Here is a 17,091-nt window from a genome sequence, read left to right on the forward strand (position 1 = left end):
TAGTCTTACTTTATAAATCCTTATTTATATTAAGGCATTTTTAGAAGAGAGGAATTATTATCAAACAAATGTTTCCCTTTTTTCTAAATTTATCTGCTACAACTCATGCTAATACAAAAATAAGGAGATGTGGTATGATTGCAAATGAGACAACTATCACCAAAGTTCAAATGAAGTGGATGTAAGCCTATTTTTGTAACGAAAAAATTAAATATGCTAGATATTATTACTAGAAGTCCGATGATTAAAGCTGGATATTTTTTCCTGGTCTATATCTATGTACGTTTCGGCAATAAAGTGTATAGACAGATTGTATTTATTCCAATGGACATTAATTGCGCCCCTTTAATAGAAGACTTTATCCTGTATGGTTATGATTCACAGGTGTTCTTCGGCTGTTTTCTGCTCTTTGGTCGGGTTGTTGTCTCTTTGACACATTCTCTGTTTCCATTCTTATTTTTTATTCACAGTGTAGGGTCAAACTTAGTTAAGACCCAACAAAACTATATTTAACCGATATATTCAATAACACTTATCGTTATCTTGATGATATTTTGTCGTTAAATAATCAAGAAATCTCTAAATGTCTTCTCAAAATTTACCCCAAGAAAACTTAATTTGAATCAACCAAATATACACAGCAATAACAGTTACTGTTCTTTCCTAGATTTGGATATTTCAGTTTTACATAGAAAACTCTACACAAAAATGTACGACAAGAAAAACGAATTTTTCTATATTGTTAATTTTGTCTTTTTGGACAGTGTTGATCATTTGGCTCCTTCTTACGGTGTTTATATATCACAACTCCTTCGATATTCTCGTGTCTGAAGTGACTTTGTTTCAATAGATGTAATCAATGTATTAATAGTATATTACTTTCTCTTATGGTTGTTGCCTGTTATCTATTTCTTGCATGTAGATATATTTCTTTCATTACACTGCACGTAATGTGATACGAAAAAGTTAATTGGATTGGCCTATTCAGCATCATGAGACGATATTACGACATTTCCATTGAATATTCGTTATGTTATTGGTAACTTCAAAGGTTAAGACGATGTACATTTCGTCCGTGGAAACGGACATATGTGATTTCTTCAATAATATACAAAACACTCACACTTTTCACCTGAAAATCTTCGTTTTGTCAAGTTTTATTACAATCTGAAGCGTACAAATAGTTTTAAAATGTCCGATGTTAAAGTATGTGCAAAAGACTAGATCAACGATTTTTAATTCAACACAATGAAAGTGTTGACCATTAGAGAAATAGGTTTATCAACTTGTGAGAATTGGATATCGCTTGATATTTAATTTAAATAGTAATAATAAACTCGCCGAAGGCTCGTTTATTATTATATTGAAATTAAATAACTCGAGTTGATATAAAGCGATATCCAATTCTTTCTCGTTATGAAACATATAATTATTACGTCAAGGATGTCGTTATCGCACATTACTTATTGCTCATTGTTGAAGTCTGTACGATAACCCATTGTTGCTATATTTCGACGTCATTTTGGGCTATGGTGGCGAGTTGTCTCATTGACAATCATTCCACATCGTATTTTATATATTAAAAAATCCAAAAAAAAACTCATTTTTTTATGTTAAAAAAACGTGGAATCAGAACTCTTGCTTGCGATTACTGTAGTCAATGTAAAAGTGTAACGCTGACTGCCAAAATAAAATTAAACTATCGGTAGGTTAAGTACGGGAGGAAAGTTTTTCAGGGTTCTTTTTTTTTATCATTAATAAGCTCCTGTCCAAGTTTCATAGTTTTCCATTAAGAGTTGACGACAACGACGAAATAAGGGCTCGCTAACTATTGCCACCGTGTCGTTGCTGCAGGCTCGACAACAAAACTTTCTTTTCATAATGATTAGAAACGGAAAGAAAACATCTATAAGTACAAACAGAAATTAATAAAAAAAAAATCAAAATCTAGAAACCCGATCGCACGACTTAGCCTTACAAGTTGTCTTTAAAATGGCATTAAAAGTCTTAGAAAATAACAAGTTGTGCCAATAAAAGTGGTTTGATAACTGGTGTCGCTAGTTTCTAAGAATGGTCATATTTAGATATAAGAAGATGTGGTATGATTGCCAATGAGACAACTCTCCATCCAAGTCAAAATTTATAAAAGTAAACCATTATAGCCAAAGTACGGTCTTCAACACGGAGCCTTGGCTCACACTGAACAGCAAGCTATAAAGGGCCCCAAAACTACTAGTGTAAAACTATTCAAACGGGAATACCAACGGTCTAATCTATATAAAAAACGAGTAACGAGAAACACTTATGAACCACATCAACAAACGACAACTACTGAACATCAGTATCCTGACTTAGGACAGGTGCAAACAATTGCAGCGGGTTTACCAAACCTTCACCCTTATCTGAAACAATAGTGTAACATCACAACATAGAAAGACACACTATAAAATATCAATTGAAATGGCATAACTCAATCAAAAGACATATTAACACCAGTGAACATACACTGCTTTTCAAACTCGTCCAAAGTGTTTTTGAATTGATCCGACTTGTCTTTGGTCTGAGATTCCTGAAACCACAAAATTCACCATGAACAAGTTATTTGCATTGAGCATTATAAAAACTAGATGCTTGATACTGCACAGTATATATCACCATGTACTTAAACTATGTCAAAATGCGTTACATATAATGAAAACATTTGATTTTCTTTTTTATCTTTACTGTTATTAAGGCTGATATCGTTATATTTTGATTTGTGTAACATATTGTCAGGACGTGATTTGTTTGTCTCTCACGATTTGAGTATGAATCAAGCATCCAACTTATTAAGTAAAGTCTGTATTTAAGAAAGTTTTAACCTATAATACTCAATCTTTAACCTTATCTTACAACTCATTCGTCTTGGAACAGCTGTTTATTATAACTGCCTTTGAGTGTCCTAACTTGACTATCAATTGACACTTGTTGTACATTTTCAATATTTGCAGTCGTTCTTAACATGAGAGTTCCAGTGGTAATTATTGCAGTAGAAGGTGACGTCACTACTGTCCATCAAATACAGTCGTCTATTCAAAGAAAAGTACCAGTCCTTTTAGTAAAAGGTTCGGGCAAAGCAGTAGATTGTATTATTGAATTCATAAAAGAAACATCTTGCAGGTCAGTTAATCTTGATGCACAGTACTATAGAAAATGCCTTAGGTAAACGTTAACGAAGGATTATTTCGATAGGGAGAACATTGTGAACCCGGAGACAAGACATAAATACTCTTTCCTAATGTGGTAAGGTTATTATGTCTTAAATACAAACATGCATTTATATAAAGCCGTAAAGGGTCTGTGAATATTCTCTGTATATACAATCTAACATTCCTCTTGCTATAGTTTAAAACATTTGACCTTTCTACCCTTTACATAAGTATTCCCTATTCCAAGCTAAAAGACAAATTAAACTCGTTGGTCCTACTTTGTTTCAGACAAAAATGATGAACGTAGATACAAGTAGGATGGATAGATCGTAATGTGTATAAATTCATTCTGATTCAAACAAATAATTCGCAAAAACTGACATTATTCAGAAGTTTGATTTCTTGATTGACAACGTATTTGTAACGTTTGGAGGACGTGTTTTTCAACAAACATTCGTCATTTCCATGGGAACTAATTGTATTCTTCTGTCCGACTTGTTCCTTTATTCATAAAAGACGTACTCAATACAGAAGCTTTTTTTTTGAATAATGAAAAGAAGCTAGCATTGTCCTTTTACTTCACATTCCGGTATATAGATGATGTCCTCTCACTTAATAATTCGAAATTTAGATACAGTTAAGTCTGCCTAATATTTTGTCTTACATCTTGAGATTTACTATGATGGTCGGTTGAGAACAAACCTTTGCGACACAGAAGATGATATTGGCTTCCCATTTCTATGTAGCAACTTTCGAGCAGCGCCTCCATATGACGTATATATCTCCCAGTTGATGCGATATTCCAGAGCTTGCATTTCCTATTATGATATCCTTGTGACAGATGATTGCTACTTACATGTACCAGGAAGATATTAAACGAAGAGTTCTACATGTAAGTGGTGAAATTGAAATCATCCTTCGACATTTTGGTTTAAACAATATTTTATTCGATAAGTCAAATCATGCTATATAATATAATACAGTATAAACAATGGGATCCAGAAACAAGCAACATTGCTTATTTTAATCTGTCTCCAAAAGAATATTGACATACAATATAATGAATACTTGGAGCATGCTCTGACATTTTATGGTCGCCATCACGAGGAGTTGAGTGACCGTTATGGGATATCTGTTTTACAGATGACGACGGATATGTTCCAATTGTCGTAGCAACAATCCCGTCGTTGTGATCTACCAAACTAGACTTGGTTTTCCAGTTTTTATTTTTACACTAGTAATTTTTGGGGTCCTTTATAGCTTGCTGTTCGGTGTGAGCCAAGGCTCCGTGTTGAAGACCGTACTTTGACCTATAATGGTTTACTTTTATAAATTTTGACTTGGATGGAGAGTTGTCTCATTGGCACTCATACCACATCTTCTTATATCTATTTATAACCGGTTTTTGACGGGGCGAGCAATTCAACGGGTGCCACAAGTTGGACAGGATGTGCTCGTCCTTCCGGAGAACCTGAAATAACCGCCAGTTGTTGGTGGTCTTCGTGTTGCTCAGTCTTTAGTTTTGTATGTTGCGTTTTGTTTTGTGTACTGCTGTTTGTCTTTTCGTCTGATTACAGCATAAAAATTTTCTGAAACTGCAATCACCATATGCTTGGTGTTAAATTGACAACATAGTATACATGTATCTTATACTGTGATTCATAAGACAACAAGAATACTTATAATTCATCGATTGAATCCTGTGTATGAAGCTGACCAAAACTAGTCCTAAATGCCTTTTTCAATTGATAATCATTCTCGGTTAAATAGGCAGTTTTAGCTGTTCTTATAACTTCGTGTATGTCCTCCTGCATGCGTCCGACTACGGTAAACTTCCGCATTTAGTATATTTATGGTCCCAATTTTATATCTCAGTCAAGCCAATAGAACTTAGACAATTCAATAAACAAGGGCCAACAACATGTACGGTAAGTCAATGCAATGATTCTATGGTTTCATCTGACATTGACCTTATCTTTATAGATTTTTGATAATAGGAAGTTTATGTGATACTGTAGTAAAACGTTATTTCATAAACATAAATTCAACCATGGTCAGCTTTGCAGGCGAAACACTCCTATATTCCAATATTGTCCTAATCTAAAACATAGTTTTAAAAGATTTCCCCTACTTTGGAGAATTTAAGGATAGGCAAGAGACTGTCACCAATCCACTGTTGTATGATGCGTAGTTACCTAAAATGATTTAATAACGAATTTGACAGAGGTAAGACCGATTTTGTTTCTTACTGGTGCAGACAACTGTTGACCCTGCTTGAGCACCTGCATTTACTCTAAAGACTAGGTTTTTGGTCGGGTTCATGTTCTTAAGTATGTTTTGTATTATTTTATCTGTTGTATTTTGTCGTTTAATTTCGCTCATGTTTTTTTTTTTCTTTTATTAATGAGGTTTCTAATCATCTCATGTGAAGTAACATAGTTAGTTACCTTTATTCAATTATTCTCTCATATCATTGGTGCGTGTATTTACATTTTTGACAAAACCAATAAAGCTCTAGAATAACTGCATTTAGTGAGAAAGACAGAATTTTAGCTGAAAATGCTGCTTTATTACTTGGAATTTACATAAACAGTGAAGAATATGAAAATTTAAAGAAGATGATGGAAGAAATAGAGAAATATCGTTACCTGGTAAGAAAAGATATTGAGCTAAGGCTTAATTTCATAAAATATTTTAGATACTATCAAAAGTAGTGTGACAGAGGACGGATAGTGATATTGGTGGTCTTATGTCACAGAGTTAGTTATCCCTTGTTTGGATGTCTCGGCTCTCAAAATATGAAAAAGGGGGCTTAGGTTCGACGAGACAGTAATCTATCAACGAAAATCACACAAGATTACTAGAGGTCAACTAACGGTCGAAGTGTTTTTAACGTTTCAGATTAACGAATATGTTACTACATTGTATCACTTGCCCTTTGTAGATTATTTCTCCAAAATACATCGACATTGACATTTTTAATACTTTTATTTAATGTTTAAAAACAGTTTTGGTATATAGCTCGTCATATATTACTAGCCTTTTGTCTCCACCTTTTAGTGCACGTACATAAATGCTGATAAGGTAAACATGACAATAGCAGTAACAAAACTGAATATAAAAGTTCATTCGATACAGTTTTTTTCTTCAAGCATAGTCTAAACCGATGAAAATAAACGTGTTTGTAAATTGTGCAGTTCGTTGATGGTTTCCTTGTTATTTCAAGCCAACATATCTGGAAACACAATGATTAGATTTTGTATTTCTAGATATTTTGGCTTCAAGTAACATTAAACAAAAGTTTAACAAATTATGCAAATATAACTGCAAAATAGGTATTGATTGATATATGTCTTTTATTTGAACTAAACATAATATTAAAAGGAAACCTTGCCCATACCGAATCTGCAGTAATCAAGAAAAGCCTTAAGGTCGTACAAAAAAAAAGATTTTTGGAGGCAAATGTTTTGTACAGTAAATCTGTTTCTGGGAAATATATGTATTAATGATTTCAAGTTGATAATATTCTAGGTAACAATTTTTGACTTGCACAGCAAAAATGGCGGAAAAATGGAAGACGCAATTGTAAAAGCAATTCTTAAAGGATGGTCTCTTCAAGGAGTACACGGTATGGTATACAAATTAATCAAATAGATATAAGAAGATGTGGTATGAGTGCCAATGAGACAACTCTCCATCCAAGTCAAAATTTATAAAAGTAAACCATTATAGGTCACAGTACGGTCTTTAACACGGAGCCTTGGCTCACACCGAACAGTAAGCTATAAAGGGCCCCAAAAAATTACTAGTGTAAAACCATTCAAACGAGAAAACCAACGGTCTAATCTATATAAAAAACGAGAAACGAGAAACACTTATGAACCACATCAACAGTATACATTATAAAGTCGAGAGATTTCTTTCATTCAGACCTGTTATCATCTGTTAAAAAACTTCTTAAATGATAGCCTTATTTTTCTATTATCGTGTTGCCCAAAATTTTGAATTGTTGCACTGTATAGCAGAGTTATTTCAAATAACTGACAAATAAAAAAGATCTTTCGGTTTTTTTTTCTGTTGAATATTTCCAAGATCGCCGAAAATATATTTGAAACATCAAAATAAACTGATTGATAAGGTTTGCGTATACGTAATTAGGGATATACAATTTTACTTTGAGTCGTTTTACATCGATGTTTAAACTTGATTAATTCTTGTTTATGTAGCACAAACATCACATACTGAGAGCCCACAGCCACTTACCAGATTTGAAACTTGGATACCAAATGATCAAGATAAACTTGATAAAGGTATTAACAATGTAGGCTAAGCTAAAAAAAAGATACAAAGTTTAAAAATACGTTTAAAAAGTCAACAACAAAACATTGTAAATGTGGACATGTTAATCATTTTAACTTTTGACTATCAATACACTGTTAATCAAACAAAAAATTGAAGAAAAACTTTCAATACCAATGGAAATATTTGGTGCAATAATGACATTTTTCACCGACATTTGTATGAGCAACATGGCGGGTGTCATATGTCAGGATGTTCTTATCCTTCAAGAGCACCTGTGATCACCGCAGTGATTTGATGGGGTTCGCGTTGTTTAGTTTTCTTGTTTTATTTGTTGTGTTTTGTGTACTATTATTTTTTTTGTCGTTTTTTGATTTTGTGCCATTGCATTGTAAGTTTGTTTTCGTATTATGACTTTAAATATTCCTTCGGTAACTTTCACCTCTCTTTGACATTTGCTCACAATTTATTTTAATCGTTGACAATTTTTGAGAACACTAAACTGGTTGAATTGTTACGCTGTATGATTTAAATTAGATAACTGACAGATGAAATTGATCTATCGGTTGTAAAATATTATTCAGTTGATCCATGTTACCAAGATTGCGAGTGATGATTTCAGCTACACATTTTTATGTAGAAACATTCCAGCAGCTCCAACATATAGAGTATTTATCTCCCAGTTGATCAGATACTCCAGAGCTTCCATTTCTTATGATTTCATTGAAACGAAAGAGGGTTGCTGCTTACAAGGAAGCTATTAAACCAAGAGTTCCATGGTGTGAAGTTGAATTCATCACTTCGATAATTTAACGAAGGATATCACGAGTTGGTCGATCGTTAAGAAATATTTGTTTCACATATGACAACGGATATGTTTCAATTGTCATAAGCACAAAACCGATTTGTTTTCCTCGAATTTGACCCACCGCATAAAGTTTGTCACCTTTGTTGTATCTACACGAGATACACCACAGGTACCACATGTGATGCAGGATCTGCTTACCCTTTTAGCGCACCTTAGATCACTCCTTGTTTTTGTAGGGTTTGTGTTGCTCAGTCTTTGGCTGATTATGCTGTGTTTAGTAGACTGCTGTTTGTCTTTGGTCGATTTTCGTCTTTTTTTTTTGCCATGGCATTTTCAGTTTGTTTTCAACTTATGACTTTACTATCCTTTGTGTATCTTCTGCCTCTCTTCTATAACGAGTGAACTAGATAAACAGTATTCCAGAAGACCGTGTCGTGTCCACTGTTATCGAAAGCATATGTTTAGTCATTACTTAAAAAAATTATGTGTATTAAATATCAAATAATATTTTTCCTTAACTTGTTTCAACTAGGTATTGCAAACTCGGAAAAGGGGATACTTGAACTAAATTCTCCTGTGAAGAACATTTATGGTGTGTATTTATATGATGTAATGCATGCAATGAATTATATATCAAAAACAGATAATGGCTCTGCAAACTATGCACTTTCTTAATTTGATTAAAGGGAAATGTAAAGTCCATTTTATAAAACAATTACCTAATTAACAACACACATCTAGAGGACACAAATAATTAGAAGTATATTTAATACAACATTGTATTGTGTGTCTGTCATGATATATTAATCTTTTGTTGTTTTATTTTGTTAGTTTTTGTTTGTAAGTCTTGTTATGTGTTTGGCGGAGTCAGGTTTTGGTGATTGGCTTGGTCCGTTGTGCGGTCCAATATTTTTGGTGTTTCGTAGTATCCTTTGCAAGTACCATTAATAATTCATGTCCAGCTCTATATCGCCGAGAGTTAAATAGACTCAATGGAATATAGAATTTCAAAGATCTGTTCTCAACACAAAATTCCCTAAAACGTGCCTAAAACAGATTAATGAAATATATTCAAAGAAAGTTGAGGAACATCTACGGGTACCTGCTGTATAAAACGCCATGTTCTCCTTTCAACTTTATCCCAAAATATAGGGTTAGGACTTCATATGGCAAGGCGCCATAACACGGTTAAGCCCAGTTGATACACCAATTATAGTCACAGTTGCTTCATCTGCTAAGAAATCAGTCCCCAGCGAATAAAGACATAATCCGCGCTCGTCAGTCTTACCTGCAGAAAGCACAATATCAGTTAAAATTTCAAAATTGAAAGATGCATATTGTAACATTTTCAATCAAATTATATTGCAATATGATGTAATACTGCAGTGGTCCACTATGACTATATTTCGCCGTATTTATTTCTAAATTCATAAAATTATCTACGGAAACGTTTTAGTATTAATGTGTACTTTGAAGAAAAGTCTTTGATTCAGACGGTTCTACTCTTCGTAATAATTAGAACCATGACATACATTGCATTATGACTTATACGTTACACTTTTAAAAACAAAAGCATATCTACAAATGATATCAAACGATGCGAATTTTATTTTAATTAGTGTTTCTTATATTCCACAGACATGGACAATATGACGAATGCGAAGCCTATGTCACCAGTTATAGTTCCAAATAACAACGAGATAACATCAAGTACAAGGACGACGCCTTCAATCAATATTATTAAAGCAACTGGTTTGTAAAAAAAATATTTTCAAAATACAGTTAACACATCTCCGTGATTAGAATTACCTTTTTAAAAGCATATACCTACTTTGCCAAACTATTTTGATACTTTTAATGTCTGTTTTATTGTTCAAAATGACAAATAGATCACACCCAAGTAATATAAAAATAAGGAGATGAGGTATGATTGCCAATGAAACAACTATCCACCAAGGATCAAATAAAGTGGATGTAAGCAATCATAGGCAACCATACGGCCTTCAACAATGAGAAAAACCCATACCGTATAGTCGGCTATAAAAGACCCGACATGAAAAAATTAAACAATTCAATTGAGAAAGCTAACGGCCTAATTCATAACGAAACAGTGAACGAAAAACAAAATGACAGACATGAACCAACGACAATCACTGAACTACAGGCTCTTGACTTGGGACAGGCACATAAAGAATGTAGCGGGGTTAAACATTTTTGTGAGCGCTCAACACGTCTTAAACCTGGGACAGTGATGTAACAGCACAACATAAGAACAAACTATAAAAATCATTTGAAAAAGGCCGAACTCATCAGATCGATGCAAAGCAGAAAAGCATCAAACATTAACACAAATCAGTCTACAAAAATTAGATAAATGTGTTGTTTGACGTCTTTGTATTTAACAAAGGAGCATGTATTAAATGCAGGGTTAAAAATAGATTAATAGTTTGTGAAATAGATCGATTTGCTTTTCAACTGTTTCGGTTCTTATGCATCCTTGCAATTGGCTTTCAAATATTCGGTTTTGACCTTTCCTGGACATGGTTAGTCCACAAAAGCGTTTCTATTCATTTTTTTTAATTGCTTTTTTTGGGGGGGGAGGCGGGTTATATGTATTAAGAAGTACGTAATTATGAGGAACATGGAAGGATTTATTTAGTAATTTTCGATAATTTTCACGTTTTCGAAATTTAACTTAACAGAAATAAGTGAATTTATTGTTAATGCCTTAACAACATTTCAAATAAAATGGGTGTATATTAACAAAAATGAGCCTGTTTATAAATTTAACACAGTTTATGACTAATCTTAAGAGACGTTAAGGTCAATTCAACACATTTTTGGGGAAAAAGGATTTTTGATCCTATATCTTAGGGAATTTGTTTAGGTTGTTATGTTTTCCTGTTCATCAGTATTATATATGAGTTTCTTGTAAAAATATTACATTAATTATACATTAGACCAAAAATGCCACCTTTTTCAAAAGGTCTGGTATAGAGTTACAACATGACAAATTAAATGAAATTTATGGGAGGCCAAAAACGGCCCTTATCACCCCTGGTCTATCCAATAAAACCTAATAGGTGAGTCTTTTTGTACACACAACATATAGAATATCCATCACGCGATATTTAGAATTACTAAAAGTCATCCGATAAACAAATGTAGTACGTCAGTCGAGCGTTTGTCTTAATAAGACATTTCCTATGCACATGGACTAACATAATTGGAAGGCAATTATGATAAAGACTATCATCACTAATGGAATTCAAAACAAAATGAAATTCAGAAATTCATAAACGTTTTGAGTTTTCTGGCCGAGGGCATCAATGGTATGCTCAAAATCTAACGATTACATTTTAACTGTGCAAGCTGTATTCGGTCTTCATTTGGACCAACGTCAATGAGACAGCACCACTAAAAGAATATTCCGGTTTTACAAAATAAGTTATAATTTGAAAATATGAAGATCAAATAAATGTAGTAATGGAATTTTATTTTCAATGATATGTTTTATATTTCACAGAAGATATTAAGAACGTCCCACCTGTATTACATGCAATCGTTATAAAAACAAACGAGACTTCTAACGAGAAAGAACAAAAAACACAACACTCTACTACATCGAATGGCAAAACTGGTATGTACTAGATAAATGATAAAAAATACAGAAAAAATTATACACAAGAGATAAGTTCATTACATTATTATCTATAACCTTTTATTCGATCAAATGGTGCTGTATCCGGTAACAACGTCTCTGAGACAGCAACCATAGAAGAATATTCCGATTTTGCATAAATAGGTTTTTGAAAATATGAATACAAAAAATATACCAAAAAAGGTAAAACAAAAATACTGAACTACAAGGTACATTTAAAAAGAGTAAGTCCATAAAACTGACGAAACGTTATCAATCAACAGAACGAGTGAAAAACAACTGTCTTATTTTTTACTCGGAACAGACATTTTCCGAATAACATCATGGGTTTAACCTGGTGTTATAGCAAGCTAAATCTCCCACCTGTATATCAGTTGTTTATGGGTTCGTTATATTGACGAAATTGTGTGACCAACCCAAACAGACATAATAAGTAAATGTGACAATACATATAAAGAAAGCAATCTAATTTTCAATGATTTGTATTTGTATATTACACAGGAGAGGATAAGAATGCAAACGTTACAAATGAGGCTTCCCACGGGAAAGACAAAACAGGTACGTACTAGCTAAATGATAAAAAATAAAGAAAAATTAAACACAAGAAATAAATTCATTACATTAATCTAAAACCTTTTATTCAATCAAATGTTGCTGTATCCGGTATAACTATGGAACATCGTCTTTGAGACAGCAACCATAGAAGAATATTCCGATTTTGCAAAAATAGTTTTTTGACAATATGAAGATAAAAATATATATAGCAAAACATTATAACAAAAATACCGAACTACATGGTAAATTCAAAAAGGGGAAGTCCATAAAACTGACAAACTCATGCGTTATCAATCAACGGAACGATTGAAAAACAACTGTCACATTCCTGACTTGGTACAGGTATTTTCCGAAGAAGATGATGGGTTACCTGGTCTTATTGCAAGCTAAACTTTCACGTGTATGACAGTTGTTTCTAGTTCCGTTATATTAACAAAATTGGGTTACCAACCCAAACAGGCATAATAGGTAAATGTGACAATAATTTGGATCCAGCAGCCAAAATTGTGTAAACATACACCAATAAAGGGTTCAAACATTCAAACAAAGCAATTTAAATTTCAATGACTTGTATTTGTATTAAATAAAGGCAACAGTAGTAACACAGAAGAGGATACGAATGCAAAGGTTGCAAATGAGACTTCTTCTAACGGGATAGAACAAACATCAAAAAACTCTACTACATTGAATGTTGTTGACAAAACTGGTATGTACTAAATAAATGACAAAAACGCAAGGACTACGTTCATTACATCATAACCCAAAACCTTGTTATCAATTAATTGTCCTGTTCTCATCAATTGTTCATGGTAAATCTTAGAAACAAGAAATTTCCTACCACCAAATAAAATCTTCTACAACATTTCAGAAATTATTTTTTCTTAACATATTGCAAGACTAATATTTTATCGCTATTATCAAAGTGTTTTTTTTTTCAAAAAAGGGAAAATCGTCTTTGAGTTTAATATATGACTTTTTTTTCTAAAACTACTTTTTTACAGAAATGGGCTTGCCGGGAGGAATTCCCTAATATTGCAAAAAATCCTACATTTAAACTACATAAAATATTTGAACAAAAAATATGTTACAAAATTGACAATTCCAATTGGTGGTAAAATTTTCTTACAAAAGGTTGAACGTAAGCTTGAAAATTGTTGTATTATGGCTTTGGGAATCAACAGCTTGTAAACATGAGGTTAGTTTTTTTGTTATCCAGAAATGTCGAAGTTTTTATTTCACAGCCATTTACAGAAATGTTAAAAGTTCAGATACGACATTTTGGACGCAAGCATTTCAACCAAATTTTCAAAGTCTGTTTCTGAGATTTTTGTCTGTTGAAATATTAGTAGTTTACTATATTTTGGAAGCCCATCGAATGATTATTCGATTGGAAAAAAGATCGAGAACATATTGGAGTTTACACCGGATTTTTCCTTCGTTCTTTTTAAAACCAATAGAAACGAGTGTTTTTCTATGAAACATCTTTCAGTGAAAGGTTTTCTGGGTTATTTAATGTTTCTGCTTTTTTTCTCATCATCTTCAGATTTTGTAATTTCCCTATCCTGAGAAAAAAAGTATATATCTTTAGAAGATCAGACTCACCTCAATCGTATAAATGAGGCAATAGACAATACAAGTGTCAAATGAAACTGTATTGTTGTAGACCGTTCCATGAAAGCATGCATCTCTCATATATTTAACATTGCTGAATATGATATCTCATAAAATTTTTATATATAATATAAAATCTTCGTTGGAATCACAATATTTCATTCGCTTTTTCTATGACGTGAATAAAATTGAATGTCGGCATAACTAGACAACAACACAATAGATCCACAGTCCGTTTCAAAGATCTCTATGTTACATTCTGTTTTGCACACCTAAAGATAATGCATTGCAGAATGTAATACTAGTTGACTTTTTGTTTAAATTTTCTTTCGTGGACTTCATTTGAATATCAGCAATCAATACGATCAAACTGTTTGGTATGAAAACAAGAAATCCACCCGAAACTCAATATTATCTATTGGTTCTCTTTCGAAATGAGTAACAGCCGATTATCATTTTAAAACGAGAAATGCTTTTCAAGATGAGTTGTGCAAGTGTAAAATAAAAGATGCAAGTGTTAACGGACCACACTATCATTCATCACATTAAGTCTTACTTATGATACTAGAGGCAAAAATAAACGAACTTATTACAGCTACGACAAGAACCAAATCTAGAGCCTAAAATTGATACGTAAATCAATGCAAGATTTTGAGCATTTCGAATGATTTTTCAGGTTGTCCTGCCAGACAAATATCCGAATTTGTATAGAGAATATGGTTCTTGTTCTTTTTAAACTACAACAAAATATCAATTATTCCCATTTGTGTTCTTATGACATGGTTAATCTTACAGTTTTAATGTTTTATTTCAATTCTATTAATACTCGACGTACTTTGATAGCAATGTAATAAAATTGTCCAATTTGGTTTCTAGGTGCAGAAAAACTTAAAACCTTAAACGAATTGTATCCGCTTATTCTCACGCCTGGATCATTGTCGCTTTACTTTTACATAGTATACCAATATATCAAAGAGAGTGAACATTTAACAGAAAAAGATAAGGTAAGATAAAAAAGGATGAAAGAGAAATTTAGAGAAAAACGGATAACGCAATAAATATTAATTCAACTCCATGATTAACGACCCAGCGTTTGAAAAACAAAACAATATTAAATACAATACAAACAGGTAAATCAGTAAGTGTAGGCAACAGTACAAAACATGTAATTCTTGTTCTTTCATTTAGATTCTTTGGTTCAAAAATTGCAACTAATTAGGTTAGGTTGTATTTCAAATCATCTGCTTTCGGTATCAATGTATCACATAGTTATGTATTATTAGAAGTGGATATTTCCATCTTGACATTCCTTAATAAACATAATTATGCGGAGGTGTGTGTATACTGTTTATGGTTTCAGTAAATTCGTATGAATTCATAGCTATTAACCATTTTTTCATGGTACATGTATAAGATCGACAGATGAAAAATTAGTTTCTTTGTGTTTTTTTTTTATTACTAGAGAGGGGGTTGCTGCTATTCAGCTTTGACATTTACATCTGTACAATAGTCTAAGACGATACATTTATCTTTGATATCTATAATTGAAAATAAAACATAACCTACCTCAAAAACGCCTTTGAGATTTAAGCCCAATCAAATTCGTACAAGTATTAAAAGATATAACAGTATGTTTGAAAGTTTCCATTTGGTGTTTATTTAGCTGTGAAACAATGCACAAATGACGAATTCGTCCATTTCATAAGGAAGACGACAAAATTATATGATTTACAAACACCATTTCTTTCGTATAAATACAGTTTAGAAATAAAACAAATTTCATTTCTTTTAATTATTTAGTGTTTTAGATATTTAACTGTCCTGACTAGCCCTTGAATAGGCTAAGTATTCACAAGGAAAGCAAAACTTATCATAGGCCTGGTTATGATTACTTTAGGTTAACTTCAGTTAAAATGTTTAACTGCTTAGAACATTCGCTGAAAAGGGAAAAAAAAAATAACTAACGAGTCTTAGATGTAATTTTGAACACCAGAACGGTAAATTTATTTTCATCGAAGTTTACTTTGGACACAGCAGATCGATCATCGTTAACGCTGTGACGAAACCAGTTCTGACTTAAACACAATACTTGTAGAAATGTCTAATTTTAAAATTCAATTGTTTACTTTACATGGCCTATTTCAACAGTTATTATGTCTTTCTGGTACTGATTACATGTCTACAACAAATGCTGAAATGTAATACAAATCTTGAGATATAATTTCGTATCTAATTTGTGAATTGATAATCATTGGTAACAAGTGATACAAAATGTTTCACTGTGCGTATAGAATATGTGATGTTTCGAGGAAATAAAATACATACTTTTTTGGGTAAATCAGTTTTCCCTGAATGTAAGTTGCCATAAACAGCAGTAAAAAGTAAAATAACAAAAATACCGTACTCCAGTGGTAAAGGTGCTCTACAGGTTGTCAGGATCTGATTACTCTTCTGGAGCATCTGAGATTATCTCCGATGTTGATGGTGTTTGGGTTGCTTAACCTTTAGGAACAGCCAAACTTAAAACCAAACAATTGTATTGATGAAAGAATATATTGAATGTTTTAAGTAATTTATGGTTATGAAAGACCTACACTATTGAATGCCAGGAATGTATAAATACAAATACACGTTAAGAAGTAGATATAAAAAAAGAAGATGTGGTATGATTGCCAATGAGACAACTCTCCACAAGAGACCAAATAACACAGAAATTAACAACTCTAGGTCTTCGTCCGGCTTTTAACAATGTGTAAGGTCCATACCGCAAAATCAGCTATAAAAGTCCGCGAATTGACAATGTTAACTAATTCAAACGAGAAAAACTAATGGCCGCATTTATGTACAAAATAATGAACGAAAAAGAAATATGTAACACACCAACAAATGACAACCCTTGAATTAAAGGCTCCTAACTTTGGACAGGCACATACAGAATTGGGCGGGGTTTAACGTGTTTGTTGGCACTA

General features: G+C 32.6%; 1 protein-coding gene across 4 annotated transcripts in view; it reads left to right on the forward strand.

Annotated features, from left to right (window-relative positions):
* The window catches only part of LOC127734322 (transient receptor potential cation channel subfamily M member 8-like), a 78,215-nt gene that overhangs the window by 9,264 nt on the left and 51,860 nt on the right, over positions 1 to 17,091 (forward strand). For all 4 annotated transcript variants that reach the window (XM_052244157.1, XM_052244158.1, XM_052244159.1 and 1 more), the window contains exons 6-15: positions 2,991 to 3,159; positions 5,722 to 5,839; positions 6,720 to 6,816; positions 7,415 to 7,498; positions 8,828 to 8,887; positions 9,934 to 10,047; positions 11,822 to 11,935; positions 12,458 to 12,514; positions 13,101 to 13,217; positions 14,999 to 15,126. In XM_052244157.1, the coding sequence (XP_052100117.1) occupies positions 2,991 to 3,159; positions 5,722 to 5,839; positions 6,720 to 6,816; positions 7,415 to 7,498; positions 8,828 to 8,887; positions 9,934 to 10,047; positions 11,822 to 11,935; positions 12,458 to 12,514; positions 13,101 to 13,217; positions 14,999 to 15,126 (1,058 nt within the window). The remainder of the gene's footprint in view (positions 1 to 2,990; positions 3,160 to 5,721; positions 5,840 to 6,719; positions 6,817 to 7,414; positions 7,499 to 8,827; positions 8,888 to 9,933; positions 10,048 to 11,821; positions 11,936 to 12,457; positions 12,515 to 13,100; positions 13,218 to 14,998; positions 15,127 to 17,091) is intronic.

This window comes from Mytilus californianus, unplaced genomic scaffold (assembly GCF_021869535.1).
Source record: "Mytilus californianus isolate M0D057914Y unplaced genomic scaffold, xbMytCali1.0.p SCAF_3, whole genome shotgun sequence".
Classification (NCBI taxonomy): domain Eukaryota; kingdom Metazoa; phylum Mollusca; class Bivalvia; order Mytilida; family Mytilidae; genus Mytilus; species Mytilus californianus.